We start from the raw sequence: 19,940 nt of genomic DNA on the forward strand, positions 1-19,940 counted from the left end.
TTATGTTTATATATCCTGAATTAATGTTGTCTGTTTATCCCCTTTTCTGTACTAAATACCATTTTGAAAAAAATTACTATTTTAATCAAATTTGAAATATGCTAATTGAATGTTATATTCAAAAAATTTCCATAATTAGATAATGAATTTAACGGCGTTATTTTTAGGAACTTGACTTCCAGTTTAACCACATCCCAAGCCCTCTCTCTGATAACACAATTTAGCCCTTCTAAGTTTGCCATTTTTTTTTTGTATTATAATCCAACGACTGTTGATGAGAAATAAACAAACACAATCGAATACGTAAGATTTTTGCATATAATCAGGCAAGCATGTTGTAATTACGGTGTTTACTTGAGAAGAGAGACCAAAAAAAGAAAATATTTTAGCAAAAAATATCTGAGCCATTCTCAATCTCTTTGCAAAATAGTTTTCTTGTTTAGCCTAACGGACACACCAGTAACGTCCAACTTGGAGACCGGATAATTTCTAAGGAAGCTGCATATTCACAGCCTATAGGGGTAGCAACTAGTGGTAAGTTATACTTGCGACAAAAGCTGAAGACTATCACATAGTAGAGCCGCATTGGCTCTTGTCCGCATGCCCTGGCATTCCCTGAGAAGAGCCTGTATTATGTCTACAAAAACCCACTCGTGTCGAATAGATTTTTACGTTTTTAGCTTCACTTCAAAACCCAAACTTTACTGATCTAAACCTTGAGAAGAACACTGTTGATATATATTTTTCAAACATATATTACTTCTAAAACAACTAATATGTTTGGAAAGCTTCAACAAAAAATTAGGGGGAGGAGAGGGAGAACATCAAACCTCAAAATAAAAAAAATGAACATCATAGCTGAAGAAATTTATATATTTTATGCAAAGTCATTCACACTGCTAAAGAGGTTTAATTGACAATTCTCAACTATTCATTTTATTTCATTCTATTCTTGTTGTCTCATTTCAATTTTAATGGACGATAAAGATGATCCAGCTGTATTCTTTTATTTCTTAATATTAGTGTACGTTTTTTCTATAAAAGGTAATCATTGGTACGAACCTATCGAAAGATGTCGACTTCCAGATAAAGTCAACGACAAAGTTCCATGTACAATCCATTGGAGAATTACTGTTCGGCCTCAATTCGATTCCAACTTCCTCGCCAAAGTTATCTGGGACTTTGATAACATGGCCAATGCTAGACCAGGGCTTGTGAAGCTCACCAACATATCTCAGACGGAGTTCATCACCTTGCATGAGTCTCACGTCTGAATCTGCTTTAACAATGACAAAATAGGCAATAGTTCTATTATTCAAACCTGTTTCCCAGCGAACGGCGACGTTTTCTTGCGTTTGTGATTCTTTAAGTCGCTTATCGTAGTCAGCTTCCAGTTTTACAAGGGGACCGAATATATTCTGGTACTGATAACCATCTTCATACCTAGTCAAAAGGAGTAACTTTCAATGAAGTTTGATAATTATCTTCAGTCATCTCATAAACCACAACAACTTTTTTTATGTGGTCCATTTGGAATGTGAGCGCGTACATGTCATTTTAACGATAAAAAAAATGCAAATACATTTTTTTAATATTTTCCTATTATTTTATTTTTGTCATGATTCCACGGACCATACGGATCTTACTGAATTTATATAGCGATAAAACGGGGCAGGTTTTATCTTAACGTTTTTTCTCAGGTAAGTTATAAATTTTTAATTTGTCCGGACTATGAAACCTGAAAATTCGAAAACCTGTTGCATGAAATATCTATAAAATATTTGAGGCATCCCACACATTAAAAAAAAAAAATTCATCAAAATTAATAAAGATTCTCATTTACGTACTATAACAAAGTCCTTTTTTTTGTTTTTAACCGCAGATATATTCCAGAAAAACATAAAACAGATACTGCGTATAAAACAAAATGTTGTTAGAAAGAAACATTGAGAAATCGAAAAAAAAAAAAAAAACAGCCAATACCACAAACACCTTTTTATCAAAGAGAGAAAACTCAGCGAAGAAAAGAGGCAAAACGAGGGTAAGGTTTATATTAACAGACTATTCATGTAGCTAAGAAATAACATCCTGAATCCAAATTTAACATGCATTTAGGAAATAAACTTTACCCCAGCCCCTATATACACCAATTCAGGGTATATATTTGCACATTAGGGGAGGGGGAGTAAAGATCAAACTTAACCTATTCTGAAGATTACGTTTCTTTCTTATTAGTCTTTGGTAACTTCTTTCATGTTTTTAATTAGAATCATTCACTTGTTAAACAATGATTCTGATTTGAACACCAATTCGACCATCACTGGCAAAATAAAATCTTGATCTTAATTTTAGATCAAGAGATATCTTTTTGCCTATGTTTTAAGAAGAAAATAACAAGCTTTCAACGAAAAGAAAGAAATCACAATTTGTAGAATTTCTTATAAAGATAATATAGAAAATAGCCCAACAGACCACAGTTTATTCTCATAAATTGGGCTTAAAATAGCATTTATATGTTCAAAGTGATTGAGTGATCTAGTAAGTCATTAACAAGATCCCATAGAAGAAAAAAACAATGAGGAATAGCATTTTGAAAATATATGCTACATCAACATATCTGAATGTAAACAATAATCCCAGTAATCAGTATTTAAATGATTTACTAAATATATTCATTAAGGAATAAGGCCGATTTACTCTTCGACTGTCCGCATAAGCCTAGAGCTACATTTCAAAGCACCGTAGGTATTGGAAATGAACATTTAATAAAAATATCAGCCCTAGCCACTTCAGATATACATGTAAATAATTTTGGATACTTTCTAAGTGTTTTTCTTTCCAGGACCGAGATCAACTGGATCCTTTGACTTTAAAAAAGGTAACATCTATAAAAATCCAAACAATGATATCTTTCTGTCTTTTGGGTTTACGTGCTAATTTTGAACAAGTAAATAAAGGGACATACCGAAGAAGGACATGTTGTGCTTCTTCATCAACCCCTGGTTTTTCTAAATCTTCAAACGTAGCATCTGGATTCTCTTTCCAAAGTTCTTCGAGCCTCTGAATCTGATTGGCCGTCACTTGACGTGCTCTCAGCTGTTCAGCTTCCATTGGAATTCGTACGAGCCAAGACAAAAAGGAACGATCAGATATTAATGGTTTCCACTGATCCACGTCCCTAAGAAGGAACAACAACTTCTATTAGCATAATGACCCGCTAGTTTAAATATCACCACTAGCTAAACTTATCACAAAAAAGCATAGTCAGAATAGTAGAAAAATAATAGACAAAGGCAGCTTTATGTAATTTATATGTGCCTGTAATTTCAGAGAAAATTCGTTCCTTTGTATATATTAATACACCAAGGATGTAGAACCAACTAAGAGACCCAATTATCTCAAATGGCTGAGCACTAGACTCCCATACTCTTTCTGCGAGTTCGAGCCTGACATTAGGCTATTTTCCGTCATCAACTATATAAAATATTGGGAGAACAGTCAGTTAATATTTGAGAAAAAGTGATAGATGATGAAAAAAACAATATTATGTGATTTAACGCGTGCAGATGGATTATGAGTTCGACTGAAGGAAGGGGGATGTTATCTTCGTAAATGAGTATCCCAAAGACCCGGTTTTGCAAGTCTACCCTATTTTGGCACAAAACTAGAAAATCTAATTTACACTTCAAAAAACACTTCAGTCAGGCGAGGAGATATTCTGTCGTTTGGGCAAATTCAAAATTTGTGTTTGGAGGGGGAACAAAAAATTTGTCTGTTCCACAAAAAAAAAATTGATACGTTCTTTTTATGTCTGTCGTCCAACAAGCTTCAGTGCTAGTAAGCATCTAATTTACAAGACACATCAGTTCACCTAAATCTGAAGTAGCAACCGTTCCTAAAAAGATGAAAACACACTTTTGGAACAATGCGCATATATGTTTTTGCCAGTTTCTACTAAGTTTATACACCCAAGTTTTTGTTCAGACAACTAGAAGTGCAAGATCAAGTTACGTCAGATCTGCAGCATTTAATAATTATTGCAAACAAGCAAGCAGCTATGATTTGCTCATGTACTTGTCTATTATAATTCTATGTTTCTATGGATATTGCTATTATTTTCCCAGCATGTAACACTTTATTGAAACTGATTGAGTTATTTGAGGAAGAAATTGACTAGGCTATCCTACTCAGTTGGCATGGTTTGATTTCAGAATAGTAAAAAACATGTCAAACCACCTCATCAAAGCACCGTAGCTAAAAACACGACATAATGGTATCCATTCAAGACCAAGGCACTGACAGACACCATTCCAATCCAACCCAACCTGTTTCGAATTTCTACTTAGGCCTTCTTCCACAGAACCTCAAAGATTTACGATCAACTTTTAGTTCTATACAAGACAAACCACAAGCTTTATATTTGCCTCTTTTTTCTTCTTGGGAAATTATCAAGAACAATTCCAAAAATAAATAAGAAAAATTATTACTACTACTATAGAAGCTTCATTTCTGTATGCCTGAAGTCTATATGCATAGTTCGAAGTTGTTACCAAACAAAAATCAATCTTTGTCACTGCACAATTGGAGTTGAGACATTTACGGTTATTCTATAGGATATGTATTTTTTTTTTTTTTTACTTTTTCAAATGCGAATAAGTTTCGGTTTATCAGGCTTGTTTGTCTCTTGTCTGTATCAAAATACCTTGACTATAGAAATTCCCTAGAGAACAATCTATAGAGAAGAGAAATAAGGCTATTTGAAAAAGATACGCTAAATGTTAATTCAACCTCTATTAGCATTTTCTTTCCCCAATTAATCTTGAAGACTTCAAAAATGACTTTAATTTCATGTTAGAACTATTTTAATCTTTGGATAGAAATCTATAGGACTTTATAATCATTCAGCTTATTCGAACTGAGACTACTTGATCTTGAATATTGCTGTTCTCCATTAATGATTATGCTGATTAAAGATCCTAACAACACACTTTGCAACACTGAAGCTGCAAAAACATTTAACTACGAACCAAAAATTCTGAATACATTACAAGGACACAATTAAAATATGTTTAAACAGGATAGCGGGAAGCTAAATATAGCTCGCCAAATGTCCATGATTGGTAGAAGATCCTCGGAAATGAACGCAGGATGTAACAACTTATATTAATGAGAGCAATAATCTCTCATAAGTTTGCTTCATATTGTCGTCCCTAATGTGGATAGAACAAAAATAAACCGAAGGTTTTTATTCCCAGTTAAAGAGGCATGGCAGTAAATCCTAAATGTTGTGGGTTCCTTTGAGATTTTTGTCAGTCTGGAAAGAACTGACCACATTTCTTTAATTGGAACGTTCGAAAATAAACAGCAATGGATTTACATAAGTTCCTTGGACAAACAAAAAATTCAAACAAAAGTTTAACAAACACAAGGCTATAGCAACAGAGGTTGATTACTTGTGAATTTTATGCACCCGGGAACAGCAAATACTACCAATTCTTATTGAAACCTTGCGAGGCCGTTACACCTCTCTAAAGATCATTGATGGTATTTATGAAGAGGGTATTACAAAACTTGTTCACGGATGTTAGATAAGCCTCAATCGTTAAAATGGTTATTTAGAGAAGTAACCTTGATTTCACATTACTTTTGGTACGGCATGTGACGGGCTTGTACATGTGATTCACACTCTTGCTTATGTTATCTGCAGATTAATGTGAACTTCTTTTCCAGCTCTTCCCCCAGTAATTCCGTTTGATTTAATTACGTTACTACATAATTCAGGAACAACCAGGCATGTTGCTTATAACACCCCCTGAAATATCTGAATTACGCCACGGGGTGAGAAATCAACAATTTCAACTGGATTGAGAAATTCTGGCGTAAATTCAACCCTTCCTTCCTGTTTATCCTACAGAGTCATAACTTTTATAAGACCTGTATTCCCTCCAGGAAGGCGATCAACAATCCCAGCACAAATTTCACTAGCCCCTTTGCTGAGCAGCGCTAAAACAACACGGTACGTCATTCCAATATAACTTTGATTATTTTACTAATTATGCCTGTTCAGGATTGACAAGCATATATATATATATATATATATATATATATATATATATATATATATATATATATATATATATATATATATATATATATATATATATATATATATATATATATATATATATATATATATATATATATATATATATATATATATATATATATATATATATATATATATATATATATATATATATATATATATATATATATATATATATGAAATACTTCCAGAGATGACTTTTTTATCAACAAATTGAGTGTCTCACTACAGTTGCTTCAGAGTTGGACACGGTAGTACTGACGGTATTAATGTCCAGCGACTCACATTTTTGATTATGCTCTTTGCCATATGTCTTGTAAAGCAGAGTTCACTCCAAAATTATTTTCGTTTGCAATTCTCGCCTTTGCTTGTCCTCTAGTCGCAGATTTCAATGCGCAACATTTTTATTTTCCGTTCGTTGCGATTATCGCTGTCGCTTATTTTTTAACGGCAGATTTCGTTCTGGGTACATTATGATGCTCGTTGTCGCATGTCTTCTACCCGCAGATTTAGTTGTGCTTTCGCATGACGCCAAAGGTACTAAGAAATGTTCGATACGATCATCCCTGAAAAAAAAAAAAAAAAAAACGAGATTTCCCAAAGTCGTGACCTCTCTAAATCATATTTCACCTTTTATGAAAAAGTTGCTTCGTATATGACTAAACTACCTATGAGCGCCCAAGCAAAGAACCTCCTACACAAGGAAACGAGGGACCATCTCACTGATCATGAAGTAAAAACAAGATTCTTTGATTTATTAGGTTGTATTAGTAATTAAGAATAGCACAAGGAATTTTTCAGAATCTAACTGATAATATTAAAAGTCAGGATATAAACCAAAACTATGATAATTGTTTTCCTTAACCTAATCAAGATTTCAAAAAATCATTAAATGAAATTGATTGTGATCGCGAGGACCTTGCAGTTAATATGCGACCTCAATCATCAACAACACAACTTACCAGTTCATATCTTTCAGTGAGCTTTGAGCGGCACAGGGCTGACGACAGAGCAGAACAACTACAGAATCAGCCTTTGCCGGAATAAATCCAAGCACAAATACATTCCTCAGTCCACAAGAATAACATTCCAGTATAGTTTCGCCAAGTGGCCCATCTTTGTGAAGAGTTACCTCCTAGAAAATTGAAACAGAAAATAACTACAGAAGACTCTTATTTAACATTATGTCAAAATTACTGAGATCGAAGGATAACGCATAAGAATAAGTAGCGGTTTACTCTATTAAGCATTGGTTGAGTTGAAAATCGAGGACTGGTAAAACGAGTTGGATGCTTTATGTTTAATAGAGAGGAAGTGGGGCCTGTATGAGAATTAAATGAGTGATAGATCATATGAAAATAGGAGGAATGTAAAGAAAGTGAAGTGAAGGCCATGGATATTATTGCCAAGTACCAGGAAGATCCAGCTAGACGACATAATAATAAAACATAGTAACGGTATGTTAATAAATTGAGAGGGGACAGTCAACGAGGACATGTCCCAATTAGGATAGGAACGGGGCCACAATTAGTAAGAAGGAAAGAGTTGAAGAGAGATGAACAGAACATTTTGAGAAGATAATAAACCGTGAAAAAGTTAGAGACACTTTGAATGGGAAGGAAGATTTATTTTGTGAGGAAGCAGTGACAGTACTAAAAGGATTTAAAAATAATAAGACCCCAGTTGCTAATAGTGTGGTAAATGAGATTTTTAAATATGTTGGTTGCAAGGTTGGAGGTAAGTTAATGAAGATTATTAATATGATTTTTGAAAAAGGGAAAGTACCGAGCGATTTCACAAAAACTCTTATTAAACCCCTCCGTAAGAAAGCAGAGAAGAGCGAAAATGGCAACAGGAGGCACTAGCCCGGTTTCTTCAGGAAGCAGATTAATGAATATGATGATATTCTTTAGACTTAGAGATGCTATGGATACAGTTTTAAGAGAAGAATAGTGTGGTTTTAGAGGATACGAGAAAAGTAGAGGATGCGTCGACCAAATTATCACTCTTAAATTAATAACTAAGGAGTACCTGAGTAATAAATCAAATTTAGTCTAGTTTTATGGACTATAAGCAAGCGTTTGATTCAGCTGATAGAAGAGCTTCAGTGAAGGTCCTATCCTTGTATGGTATACGAGATAAATACATTAAACTGATGAGTGATATGTACGAGAATAACATTGCTGCAGTTAAGATAGAAATTGAGGTTAGTAGCAGGCTTAATATTAAATCAAGACTTAAGCAAGGTTGCGTTCTATCCCTACTTATGTGTATCATTTTGATGGAATTTGTCTGAACGAGCAAAGCAAAGGCTAAAGTATCCTAGACTTAGATAACGTTGATGATTTAAGTATCCTGGATGAAAATGTTCGCAAAATGAATAACCTTCAGAGGTTTTGTAAGCTCAGGGTACAAGAATATGTTTGAAAATTAATGTCAAGAAGATTCCTAATAAGTAGAGGTGAAGAGGTGATGTTGGGCAACGAAAAGAATGATCAAGTGAACAGCATCACTTACCTTAAGTAATATTATTAGTAAAGACGATGGGTGTAATAAAAATGTAAAAAGTAGAACAGCCAAGGCCCAGGGTGTTTTTTCACAGTTGAAAAAAGTTCGAAAGAATAGGAAGATAAGTCTACAAAACAAGATTATAATATCAGAAGTTAAAACGATGACAGTGGTTAAATGTAATTCTGAAGCGTAAGCAGTGCAAAAAACCGAGGAGGATTTGCAAGATATTTTCCAGAAAAGTTACCTACGGACTGTTTTAGGTACCCGACTGACTGGCCATATTTCAAAGAGTAAGCTGTTTGAAAAATGTGGTTCAATCCTGCTATTTAGGGCTACGAGAGAAAAGGATGAAATGGCTAGGACACGTTCTGTGGATGAAGGATGACAGATTATCAAGATTGTCCTTGTCGGCCATCTATCTAGGGCCAAACAAAAGTGGGTCACCCCAAATGAGGTGGGAGGGTTTCCAGGGAAAGATTCAGGAGAAATAAGAGATTCTTGGGAGGGTGTAAAAAGGGAGGCTTCGGATAGACTGGGATGGATGAGAGCGCGAAGCTATGTTGGCTCAGAAGGCTTGGCACTGCAGTGAGTTTTAGATAGTAGTTAGTAATAGCAGTAGTTAAACGAAATTTATTTTGTGACAACAAAGGCCATTGGAGCGGCAAGGAATAATTGAGTAACTATATGTTAAGACTCCTTCTAGATAATCATTTGGTTATCAAAAGTTGAATACACCTTTTATTGAATCTGTTAAATGGTTGGAAATCTCGATTACAAATACTTCCCAGTCCTTTCATTCGTGAAGAGTTTCCGAAGCTTTAAGCTCCAAATTGAGTACTTAAACATTTGTTTGTAAAAGTTGCTAAAAGAAGTAAAAATAACCGCGAAACAGTAGTCGACTTACTGTCACCACTGATTTGTGTTTAGCTGGTTTGATTCAAATTTTCTTCAAGCAATTTATCCGAGTACTCTGCTCAACATATTTTTGGGATTCAAATTTACTTTATTTACAGCCAAAGTATAATAGTACAAAAATTATGTCAAATTTTACGCTCAAGATATGATGTTGAAACTGGCCCTGCTACACAAGGAACTGTCCCGGTCAGCTATTTCAAAGATCAAGCCATTTCATAGTCTTAAACGATGTTTTTTCCTAGTTTTACCTACATTTAGGCAAAAATAGGTCAACTATAGACAAAATCTAGGTTTTCAATTACAATTCGTCAATTAGTGGGAAGCATTAAAGCTGACGGTTAATATTTAAAATAACGTCGGGGGAGGAGAAAGCAAAGTGTATCAAAATCGTAATCGTGAATTTATCACAGAAAAATTTCGTCTATAGGCATTCCTATGATAGCATACATTTGTGTTTGGTGAAAACAAGCCACATATGCCTTCGTTGAAAGCAAGTCACATTTGTAACGCATCCATGGGCACCCTAAAGTTGAATTTTTAAGGGGGAGGGCTTACTTAGTGTGATCGGTACTCCCCTTGTTGTATATCGACCCTGGCGCCGCGCCGGTGCATGTATCGAACACCGCCGACGAGAGGCCCGATTGACTGCCGCCGAAGTGTAGTAACGCCCCCCCATGCGCAGCCCCCAGCCGAGGTAGCGTTCCACTGACTTTGAACTAATTTGAGCCAACTGTCTATTGCGCCAACCGCAATGTTGGAACTTTTCCTTTCTCGTGTGGTTAAGAGTCTTAATCTTCCTTCTTGGAAATCAAGAGCTGTTTTCAAAATTAAACAACAAGTGCACACACAAATAGTTTGCAAGAATTCCTTGTGCTTCCGGGGTGAGTTTTTATTCAGCACTAGTTCTTGTAGCACATTCATTGAATAGATAATTGTCTTTCCAACAGACACAAGATTAGATTCGAGGTAGGAATTGGAGATTTAAGGTTCTTTCTTTTTCAACACACCTGTATAGCAAAGAATCAACGTTTCTTGAGTCCTTGCAATAGGAAGGTATTTATAAATACTGAGGTTCAATTCCGTAACATAGCAGCGTTACTTGAAACGGTAGGTTCTGAAAATTCTCGAGTTCCGAACTGTTGAATTCTGAATTTAACATCGAGGACAATTAATGTGTTCCTTTATTTGTCGTAAAACCTCTGGAGGTGTAACAACTAGGATCAAACTAGGAGGTGTCTAATTACAGGACGGTGACTTATTTCAGACATCGACAGAAATTAATCGGAAGAAAATACAAATGCAGGTCTCCCTAATCACCCTCTCACTAGTTATATCTACTATACCACCTGGAAAATTAATTTTTCTCTACTAACTCTTTCTAAATTTTTTAAATAAGTATTTCATTGGTTTGAATATTTCACCATATACAATGGTAACTATTTTAAATGCACAGACAGTTCATAGTAGACCCATTTGTAATTGTAAATTTTTAGCTTGACGCTAATCTTGAAAATAGGCTACTGCCCAATCTTGAACAAATCTTGATCTAAAAATTAAAGCATCCCAATCATGGATAGATTCAATCACTGACATGAGTTGTGAAAAAGAGTAATTATATTCATAGGCTCGGCTATAAGATTGTAATCAATCCCTACTATCTACATCAGGTCCAAGATTAAGAACATACTGTCCTTGTTTAAGGATGATACATTTTAATCAAAACATTTGTCCAAGATCATACTCTGTCCAACCATTAGGATTTTTACCCTAAATCCTCATTCATTAAGTAGATATGATGTGTCTCTTCTAGCCACTTTCGCACATTATATCTCCCACCACTCATAATCGTCACACTAACCTTTAGAGTGGGTTCTATCTCCTCCCTAATGGCCCTCATAGATGACTTTTACCAACTTGCCAACTGCAACCCAAATCAAAACTAAGTTCACATTCCTTTTCAGTGTCTTACCCAAGAGAACTATCTGAGTTGTCATCAACAGTCGCCGTCTGAACCTTTTCAGTTTCATTTTCACCCTCGGTGCTGTCTTCTCGCAAAATCTTTTCACAGCATGCATTCTTTGTTTTTCTTGCTTTTGTTGCTTCAATTTTCTTTTCCCACCTCTTCTTTGCCTTCCTTGTAGCAAAGGCAGCTTCAATCATGGCTTTCACTGATGTATCAGTGAGTGTTTTTGTTCTGTCCTTTCTTCCATGAAGCATTTTGCTCTTCTTGGTGGTGCAGGAATGTGGGTGTACTTGTTCAGGTATGACTGTCCCATTTCACAGTGGCTGCAAAATCACAGGGCTTCCTGAAAGTATTAGGTGAGAGGATGGCAGTGAATGTAGTGATGGGGTTGGAACCACTGTTGAGCTTGGCAATTTGCTACCAGCTTATTGGGCTAAAAAATATTTGATTGGTCTGTATTTAAGAGAATAGATCTTCATTATCAAAACAATCTGGATTGAAAGGGGATATACCTTCCGAATCCCTTCTGGATGTTTGATGGTATGAAAGCTAAAGGGAAAGATTTTTCATACCAACCCAGCTGTGACGTAAATGGTGACAGTTCTTCTTGATGGTGACAATTGCTCGATGAAAAGAAATACTACTAATTTGATTTGCCCCCACCGCCACCGACTTTCCCTTATCGGCACAACACCAGGGTCTAGTTGTAGCATATGGCACTTTTTTCTAGTTTATTTTTCAATGGGTAATCAGCAGCAGGAAACATTTCATCATTTTTTTTAGAGTGATTGTTTTCTTTTTTGTTTTGTGCGTTTTCGTTTTTCCTTTCATTCAATCCATAGAACCCTACAAAAAGAATTTGATGATGTGAATACCTTTTATTGTATATTAATTGTGGAATAGATGCATCTATCTATCTATACAGCAATACCTCAGAGGGTATAAATACATAAATATTCAGATTACTTTTGAATTATAAAAAAAACTATTAATATTTATTGCTCATAAAAATGTTAAATGCAGAAAGTGTTTAAAAATAGTTCTTACCTTATGTTTTGCTCGAACCAAATGGTTGATGATGTGTGATCCAGATGTGGAGCCCCGTCCATTGCAAAACCACTTCTTACATATATTGCACATTAAAACTGTTCCTGGGTCGTGTATGCTGCAGTAGTAACATGCATGCTCAGGTAAATCCTATGACATAATATATATATATATATATATATATATATATATATATATATATATATATATATATATATATATATATATATATATATATATATATATATATATATATATATATATATATATATATATATATATATATATATATATATATATATATATATATATATATATATATATATATATATATATATATATATATATATATATATATAGAGAGAGAGAGAGAGAGAGAGAGAGAGAGAGAGAGAGAGAACCAATGACAATGCCCAGAGGCTGCAGTTTCTAAGAGACTAAAGAAAACATAAACAAATACAATTGAAAAAAAAAAACAACGAAAGATGCTTGATTTAATCAGCCTACGACACCCAAATAACACAAAAAATGAAATCTTTAAACAGAGAAAGTCAAAGGTTGTACTGTCATGAGGCTTGGTGTTGGGAATCTCTCTTTTCTTTATTTTTGTCATCTTACCAACTTAAAAAGGATCATTCTTGGTTTAGCTTTATTTTTGTCACCACAAAATGTAAGGTAGCAAATGAAGCAATTCCATCAACCTGACATTCTTTGTTTTCTTTTTTTAATATCATTTATAATACCAGACACAGATAGGAGCCACAAAGATTTCGAGCTTGCTTCAATGTCCCATGGCTTTTCAACTTTTATCCTGTGTAAAAAAAAAATCAGATCCATCCCCCCCTTTTTTTTACTGATAATTATTAACGTGAAAGGACATTCATGTCAGTCTTTAGATGCCTTTCTTCAAGTATTCTGAGAGTTTTTGTTTTCATTTTTTTGTTTTTAAATTGTAATTTGATTTCGAACGTGGTTGGTTTGAATTTTCCCGATTTCTCATCTCCTCTTGCTTCTTCATGTCCCTTTCTCTCTTAACTTTCTCCATAGCTTTTCTCTCCCACCCTGTGTTTTATTGGTTCTTCGGTTTTTGGTCAATGAAAATAATACAGCATTTATCCAAGAAAATACCAAAAAAAGGTATTTTACAAAATCTAGGGCCAGAGGGGGGGACACCCCTGAAAGAGGAGCCAAACTAGTCTTCATTAATAAAATCTATCATATACCTTACCTTCTGTCAAGTATAGAAGAAATATATTAGTACTATGCCATATTCATAAGTCCTAATTGGTAATTCCATCAGAGAGAAGAGTCAGACAGAAGCTGAATTTGAAAATATTTTGGCACAATCTATCCCTAATATATATGAATGTATATTCAGTAAATCCTGTTGTTGAACGAATTCAACAGCAATCTACTTCCTAAGAGCAGAGACCGATCAAATATAAGTTTTTGACAAGAAATTTTTTTGAAAAAAAACCTTTGAGCAGAATCCATCTTCTTCATCTTCCTCAAATTGTAGGTCTGAAACGCCTTTGAGAAGCTCTTCATCATCTCGATTTAGCAATACCTAGAATTAAAAGAGCAAATTAAAGAAGGTAAATTCTTTCTTGACTCTGGTGCTGAAAGTTACTTAACTTTCTTGTAAATCGTCTGACAAATATTTCATGCCAACTCTTCCAAGATAGTGCTTTAGAGCCAGCTTTGGCGGAAATAAACCTCATTTGGGAAATATGCGTCTTGTGTCTTAAAATTTATGATTACATAAAAAAAAAACTAGTTTTTTTAACTAAAAGTAAGGAGCGACATTAAAACTTAAAACGAAGAGAAACTACTCCGTATATGAAATGGGTTATCCCCTCCGCAATCCCTCGCTCTTTACGCTAAAGCTTTTAATTGTTTTAAAAAGCAGAATTGTGGCAAAGAGTCAAACTTTAGCGTAAAGAGCGAGGGATTGCGGAGGGGACAACCCATTTCATATACGGAGTAATTTCTGTTCGTTTTAAGTTTTAATGTCGCTCCTTACTTTCAGTCAAAAAAACTAGTTTTTTTTATGTAATTTCTGAACGTTTTTGAATTAATGCATGTTTGATTTTGGCTCTCCGCACATAAATTATTCAAATGAAATTTGCATATTAATCCTTTTTTTGGCTAAATGACTTTCTCTTAGTTTTGATCAGACGATTTTGAGAAATAAGGGATGGGGAAGGAGGCCTAGTTGCCATGCAATTTTTTTCGGTTACATAAAAAGGCAACTATAAATTTTAATTTTTAACGAGTTTTTTTATTAGTAAAAAATATACGTAACTTAAGAATTAACTTACGTAACAAACTGTTATATTCTTTAATTTTTATTATGTATATGAGGGGGTTTGTACCCTCGTTAATACCTCGTTCTTTACACTAAATCGTAAGTTGTGTCCCAATTCTTTAAGAATGACCCCTGAATCAGAAAGGCCGTAGAATAAATAGTTGAAATTACTAAAAATACTATAGCATAAAGAGCGAGGTATTTATCTCCTTCTAAATACCTCACTCTTTATGCTAAAGTATTTTTAGAACCACTCATATGCGTAATAATCTCTGTTCGTTTTAAGTTTCAATGCTACTCTTTACTTTCAATTGAAAAAAACTTTTCCATGTTTATTTTTTCATTGTCTTTTTTTTATAGTAATTTTAGAAAATTCTGCGCCCTTTTCATTGAATTTCTGTTCCCTTATGACATATTTCTCCAAGGAAAGATCCTCCCACATAGCCCCCTCCCCTCAACCCCACCCCCAAACCAAAAACCCCTGAAAACGACTTTACACTTGCCAATAACCATTATTATATGTAAACACTGGCCGAAGTTTGTAACTTGCAGCCCCTCCCCCAGGGACTGTGGGGGAGTAAGTCATTCCCAAAGACATAGTTATTATGGTTTTTGACTATGCAGAACAAAATGGCTATCTCAAAATTTTGATCTGTTGACTTTGGAAAAAAAATGAGCGTGGGAGGGGGCGTAGGTGCCCTCCAATTTTTTTGGTCACTTAAAAAGGGCACTAGAACTTTTCATTTCCGTTAGAATGAGCCCTCCTGCGACATTCTAGGACCACTTGATCGATACAATGACCCCTGAAAAAAAAAAACAAAAAAAAAAACGCACCCATGATTTGTCTTCTGGCAAAAAATACGAAATTCCACATTTTTGTAGATAGGAGCTTGAAAATTTTGCTATAGGGTTCTCTGATACGCTGAATGCGATGGTGTGATTTTCGTTAAGATTCTTTGACTTTTAGGGGGTGTTTTCCCCTATTTTCTAAAATAAGGCAAATTTTTTCAGGCTCGTAACTTTTGATGACAAAGACTAAATTTGATGAAACTTATATATTTAAAATCAGCATGAAAATCTGATTCTTTTGATGTATATTTTAGCATCAAAATTCCGTTTTTTAGAGTTTCGTTTACTATTGAGCCGGGTCGCTCCTTACTACAGTTCGTTACCACGAACTGTTTGATAGTCCAATCGCATACAAACCTATTTTAATAGTTGGTTATATGATTAATAGTTAGTTATTTTAGACAAATTTCCAAAACAATCCATGAATGACCACAAGAGGTGTATATGCAAATTGGAGGATAGGTGTTGTCAGAAGGTGAAATGGACACAATGATCCAACTCAAAGCTCTGTTTATCCGTACCATTATTTTTCCACTGTTTCTGTTTTTCTTGAACCAATTTTTTTTTCAAATTTCATTTCTGATAATCAAGTTTGTTTTCAGAAACATCAAAGTAGCCATATTACAGACAATATCATTATTTTATCATTAGTATCACTCACGAAAGCTCAACCAGAGTTAGATATTCAGTATCTAGCACATTTTTTTTTCTTTTTTTTTTTTTTTGCTTAAGGCTAATGGTCTTAATTTGTGTCCAATGCTATTTCTCCTATGATAGAAAATCATGAATAACTTCTGCGATTTTGGTGATTTTGAACTGATTTTTTTTTTGATGACTCTCGAGTTAAAAAGGAAAAAAATGTTGGTTTCACTTTTTCTGTATATGCTTTACCTATTGTGCAAAAAAAAGAAATCAAGTTATTTTAGTTTGGTGAATAAAAATTTAGTGGATGGGAAATGACAGTAGATTTTTTTTTTAGTTCATCCTGCCAGTATTTAAAAAAAAATGTTGGTTGCAGAATTGTTATATTTTTATTTTTAACGGTGCAAAAAATTATTTTTAATTTTCAACATTTTTCTTGCTAGAAGGTATGAAGTTGGCTCCAGAGGGTAGAATTTTGGATCATATGTAGATTTTATAATCTACAACCATTACAGAAAATTTCTGATGTCTATCATAAATAGTTTGAAAGCAAAATCAGAAAAATACAATTTCAAAATGTGCTTACTTTTTACTTATTTTACCCCTGTTTCCGGCTTAATAGCGTTGTTCATCAGCCAATAGAAAAAAAGGCGGGATTCTTATCCAATTTTAGGCATTACGCCTCCAAGGCATTGTGTCTCTGATTAGTTGACTTGTCAACTGAAGTCAATAAGACATTTGAGATATGAGGAAGAAAATTATCAACAAAAGGTGGCTGAATTTAAAATACCGGTAAGTAAAAATTACATATACAAGTTTCATTCCCTCTTGTCCATTAAATAAAAAAAAACAAGTTTTTTTTAACTGCATGTAAGGAGCGACATTAAAACGAACAAAAATTATTCCGTTTATGAAAGGGGGTAGTCCCTCAATGTCCCGCTCTCTACGCTAAAGTTTGACTCTTTCTCACAACTATACTTTTTAAAACAATAAGAAACTTTAGCGTAAAGAGCGAGGCGTTGAGGAGGGGACTACCCCTTTCATATACGGAATAATTTCTGTTCGTTTTAAGTTTTAATGACGCTCCTTACTTGAAGTTAAAAAAAACTGTTTTTTTTTATGTAATTTCTGAACGTTTTTAAATTAATGCATGTTTTGATTTGGCTAACCGCACAACGAAATTTGCATATCTTTTTTTGTCTAAATGGCTTTCTCATATTTTCGTTCTGACGATTTTGAAGAAAATGGGGTGGGGGAGGAGGTCTAGTTGCCCTCCAATTTTTGGTAACTTATAAAAGCACCTAGAACTTTGTATATTTGTATTACATATATGAGGGGGTTTGCCCTTTCGTCAATACCTCGCTCTTTACACTAAAGCTTAAATTTTCTCCCGGTTCTTTAAGAATTACCCTAGAATCACCAAGTCCGTAGAATATATAGTTGAAATTACTTTAACGGAAAGAGCGAGGTATTTAGGAGGAGATGAACCCCTCATATGCGTAATAATTTCTGTTCGTTTTATGTTTTAATGCTGCTCCTTACTTTCAGTTGAAAAACTTCTTCATTATTATTTTTTCAGTTTTAATAATGCTAGAAAATCCTATGCCCCTTCATTGAATTTCTTTTCCCCCGTGACAAATTCCTCTAAGTAAAGATCCTTCAACGTAGCTCCCTCCCCTCTACCCCCCCCCCCTCAGCCAAAACCCCTCAACCGTTGACTTTTAATTAAAAGGAATAGTTGTGGGAAAAGTCAAGTCATGGCCAATTGTAGAAAAAGCCAAGACAGATTGTCCAATTAAGTGGGCATCAGGTCAAGGTAAACACTGATCAAAGTTTATAACTTGTAGCCCCTCCCCCGGGAACTATGGGGGAGTAAGTCGTCCCCAAAGACATCTTATTATGTTTTTTGACTATGCTTAAGAAAATGGCTATCTCAAAATTTTGATCTGTTGACTTTGAGAAAAAAATGAAAGTGGGAGGGGGCCTAGGTGCCCTCCAATTTTTGGTCGCTTAAAAAGGGCACTGGAACTTTTCATTTTCATTAAAATGAGCCCTCTTGCGACACCCTAGGACCAATGGGTCGATACAATCACCCCTGGGAAAAAGAAAACAAAAAACAAATAAACACGCACCCTTGATCAGTCTTCTGGCAAAACAATTCTATGACTTTTAGGGCGTGTTTCCCCCTTTTTTCCAAAATAAGACAAATTTTCTCAGGCTCTTATCTTTTGATGGGTAGGACTAAATTTAATTAAAATCCGATTCTTTTGACGTATTTATTAGTATCAAAATTTCGTTTTTTAGACTTTCGTTTACTATTGAGCCGGGTCGCTGTTTTGTTTTTCTATGGTTCTTTTCATTTTTTTTAGAAAGGTGCTGCTTGGAGAACAAGATAAAGATAATTTGTCAAATGGATCGAAAATTTCAGAAGAATTTTCAGCAAATCCTCTCATAGACGATTCAAATAAATTGGGAAACGGTAGTGGTTCTTACGGTGTTGATTGCCCCGATACGAATACTGAGATAGACTTATCTGGAATTCCAGATGGAAACTGCATTGTGAATCTAAGGTATTTCCTTGCTGAAGTAATTTCAGCATTCAGACACAAAATCAGTTGCGATCACGGAAAATTGATTATAAAGCAATTAGAAAAGAAAGGCCTGAAAACTGAACTGAAAGTTAAGTGTAATAAGTGTAACTGGGAAAAGAGGATTAAAGGTGAACCAGAATGTCCAGCAACAAGCGTAAAAGAATATCTTTCAAGTTTTACGGACCAGACACAGGTTGCTTTTTCCGAAAAAAAATCAAGTCTTAAAGGCTGCTTGAATTCGAAGGCTGTTTGGGGAGCCATGGGTAGTGGAGGAGGGTATTCTACACTGTGTGAATTCTTCGGGGTGCTTGGAGTGAAACCAATGTCACGAATAGTTTATTCCCGTATTGAAAGGCAGCTTTGTAATGCTTGGATGAATAGTTTATCGAAAATTTTGCTAGAAAATGGACGAGAGGCCTTAAAATCAGCCATTCATGATGATAGGTATAAGGAGGACTCATACTGGACAAAAGTGATATGTGATGGAGGCTGGAATAAGCGTAGCAAAGGACACGATTATTCGGCCAAAGGATGTGTTGCAGTTATCATAGATGCATTTACGAAAAAACTGTTATATGTTGGCATAAAAAATAAATACTGTTATATATGTTTTTCTTCTGCAAACGCCAAAGTAATTCCCAAAGATCATTTCTGCTTTCTGAATTATAACGGAAATTCAAGGAGCATGGAAACAGATATTCTAGTTGAAGGCTTTCGTTCCAGTGAGGAGATGCACGGATTACAGTTTTTAGAGTTTATCGGTGACGGTGATTCCAGTGTTTTTTATAAGCTAAAACAAAGTGTTTCCTACGGTTCCAACATACGGAAACATGAATGTGCAAATCACGTCACAAAAAACTATACAGCCCATCTATATAATTTGTGCAAAAATAAAAAAGGTTTGTACACAAAATGTCTTCCCCGAGGAATTATCCAGCAACTGACAAAAAATTTAAGGGGTGCGATAAAAATAAATTCTGAAAATAATGGAACAGCAGAAGAATTGAA

The 19,940-nt window shown here is 34.6% G+C and overlaps 1 protein-coding gene across 2 annotated transcripts in view; it reads right to left on the minus strand.

Annotated features, from left to right (window-relative positions):
- The window catches only part of LOC136031406 (regulator of nonsense transcripts 1-like), a 90,594-nt gene that overhangs the window by 23,530 nt on the left and 47,124 nt on the right, over positions 1-19,940 (minus strand). The window contains exons 2-6 of one of the 2 annotated variants that reach the window (XM_065710954.1): positions 14,020-14,109; positions 12,543-12,692; positions 7,069-7,241; positions 2,966-3,178; positions 1,063-1,443 (exon numbers count right to left, since the gene is read on the minus strand). In XM_065710954.1, coding sequence (XP_065567026.1) covers positions 1,063-1,443; positions 2,966-3,178; positions 7,069-7,241; positions 12,543-12,692; positions 14,020-14,109 — 1,007 coding nt within the window. Of the gene's footprint in view, positions 1-1,062; positions 1,444-2,965; positions 3,179-6,391; positions 6,570-7,068; positions 7,242-12,542; positions 12,693-14,019; positions 14,110-19,940 lie in introns of those variants that run through there. The other variant, XM_065710963.1, reaches the window with a different exon arrangement.

The sequence above is a fragment of the Artemia franciscana genome, chromosome 1 (assembly GCF_032884065.1).
Source record: "Artemia franciscana chromosome 1, ASM3288406v1, whole genome shotgun sequence".
Taxonomy (NCBI): Eukaryota; Metazoa; Arthropoda; class Branchiopoda; order Anostraca; family Artemiidae; genus Artemia; species Artemia franciscana.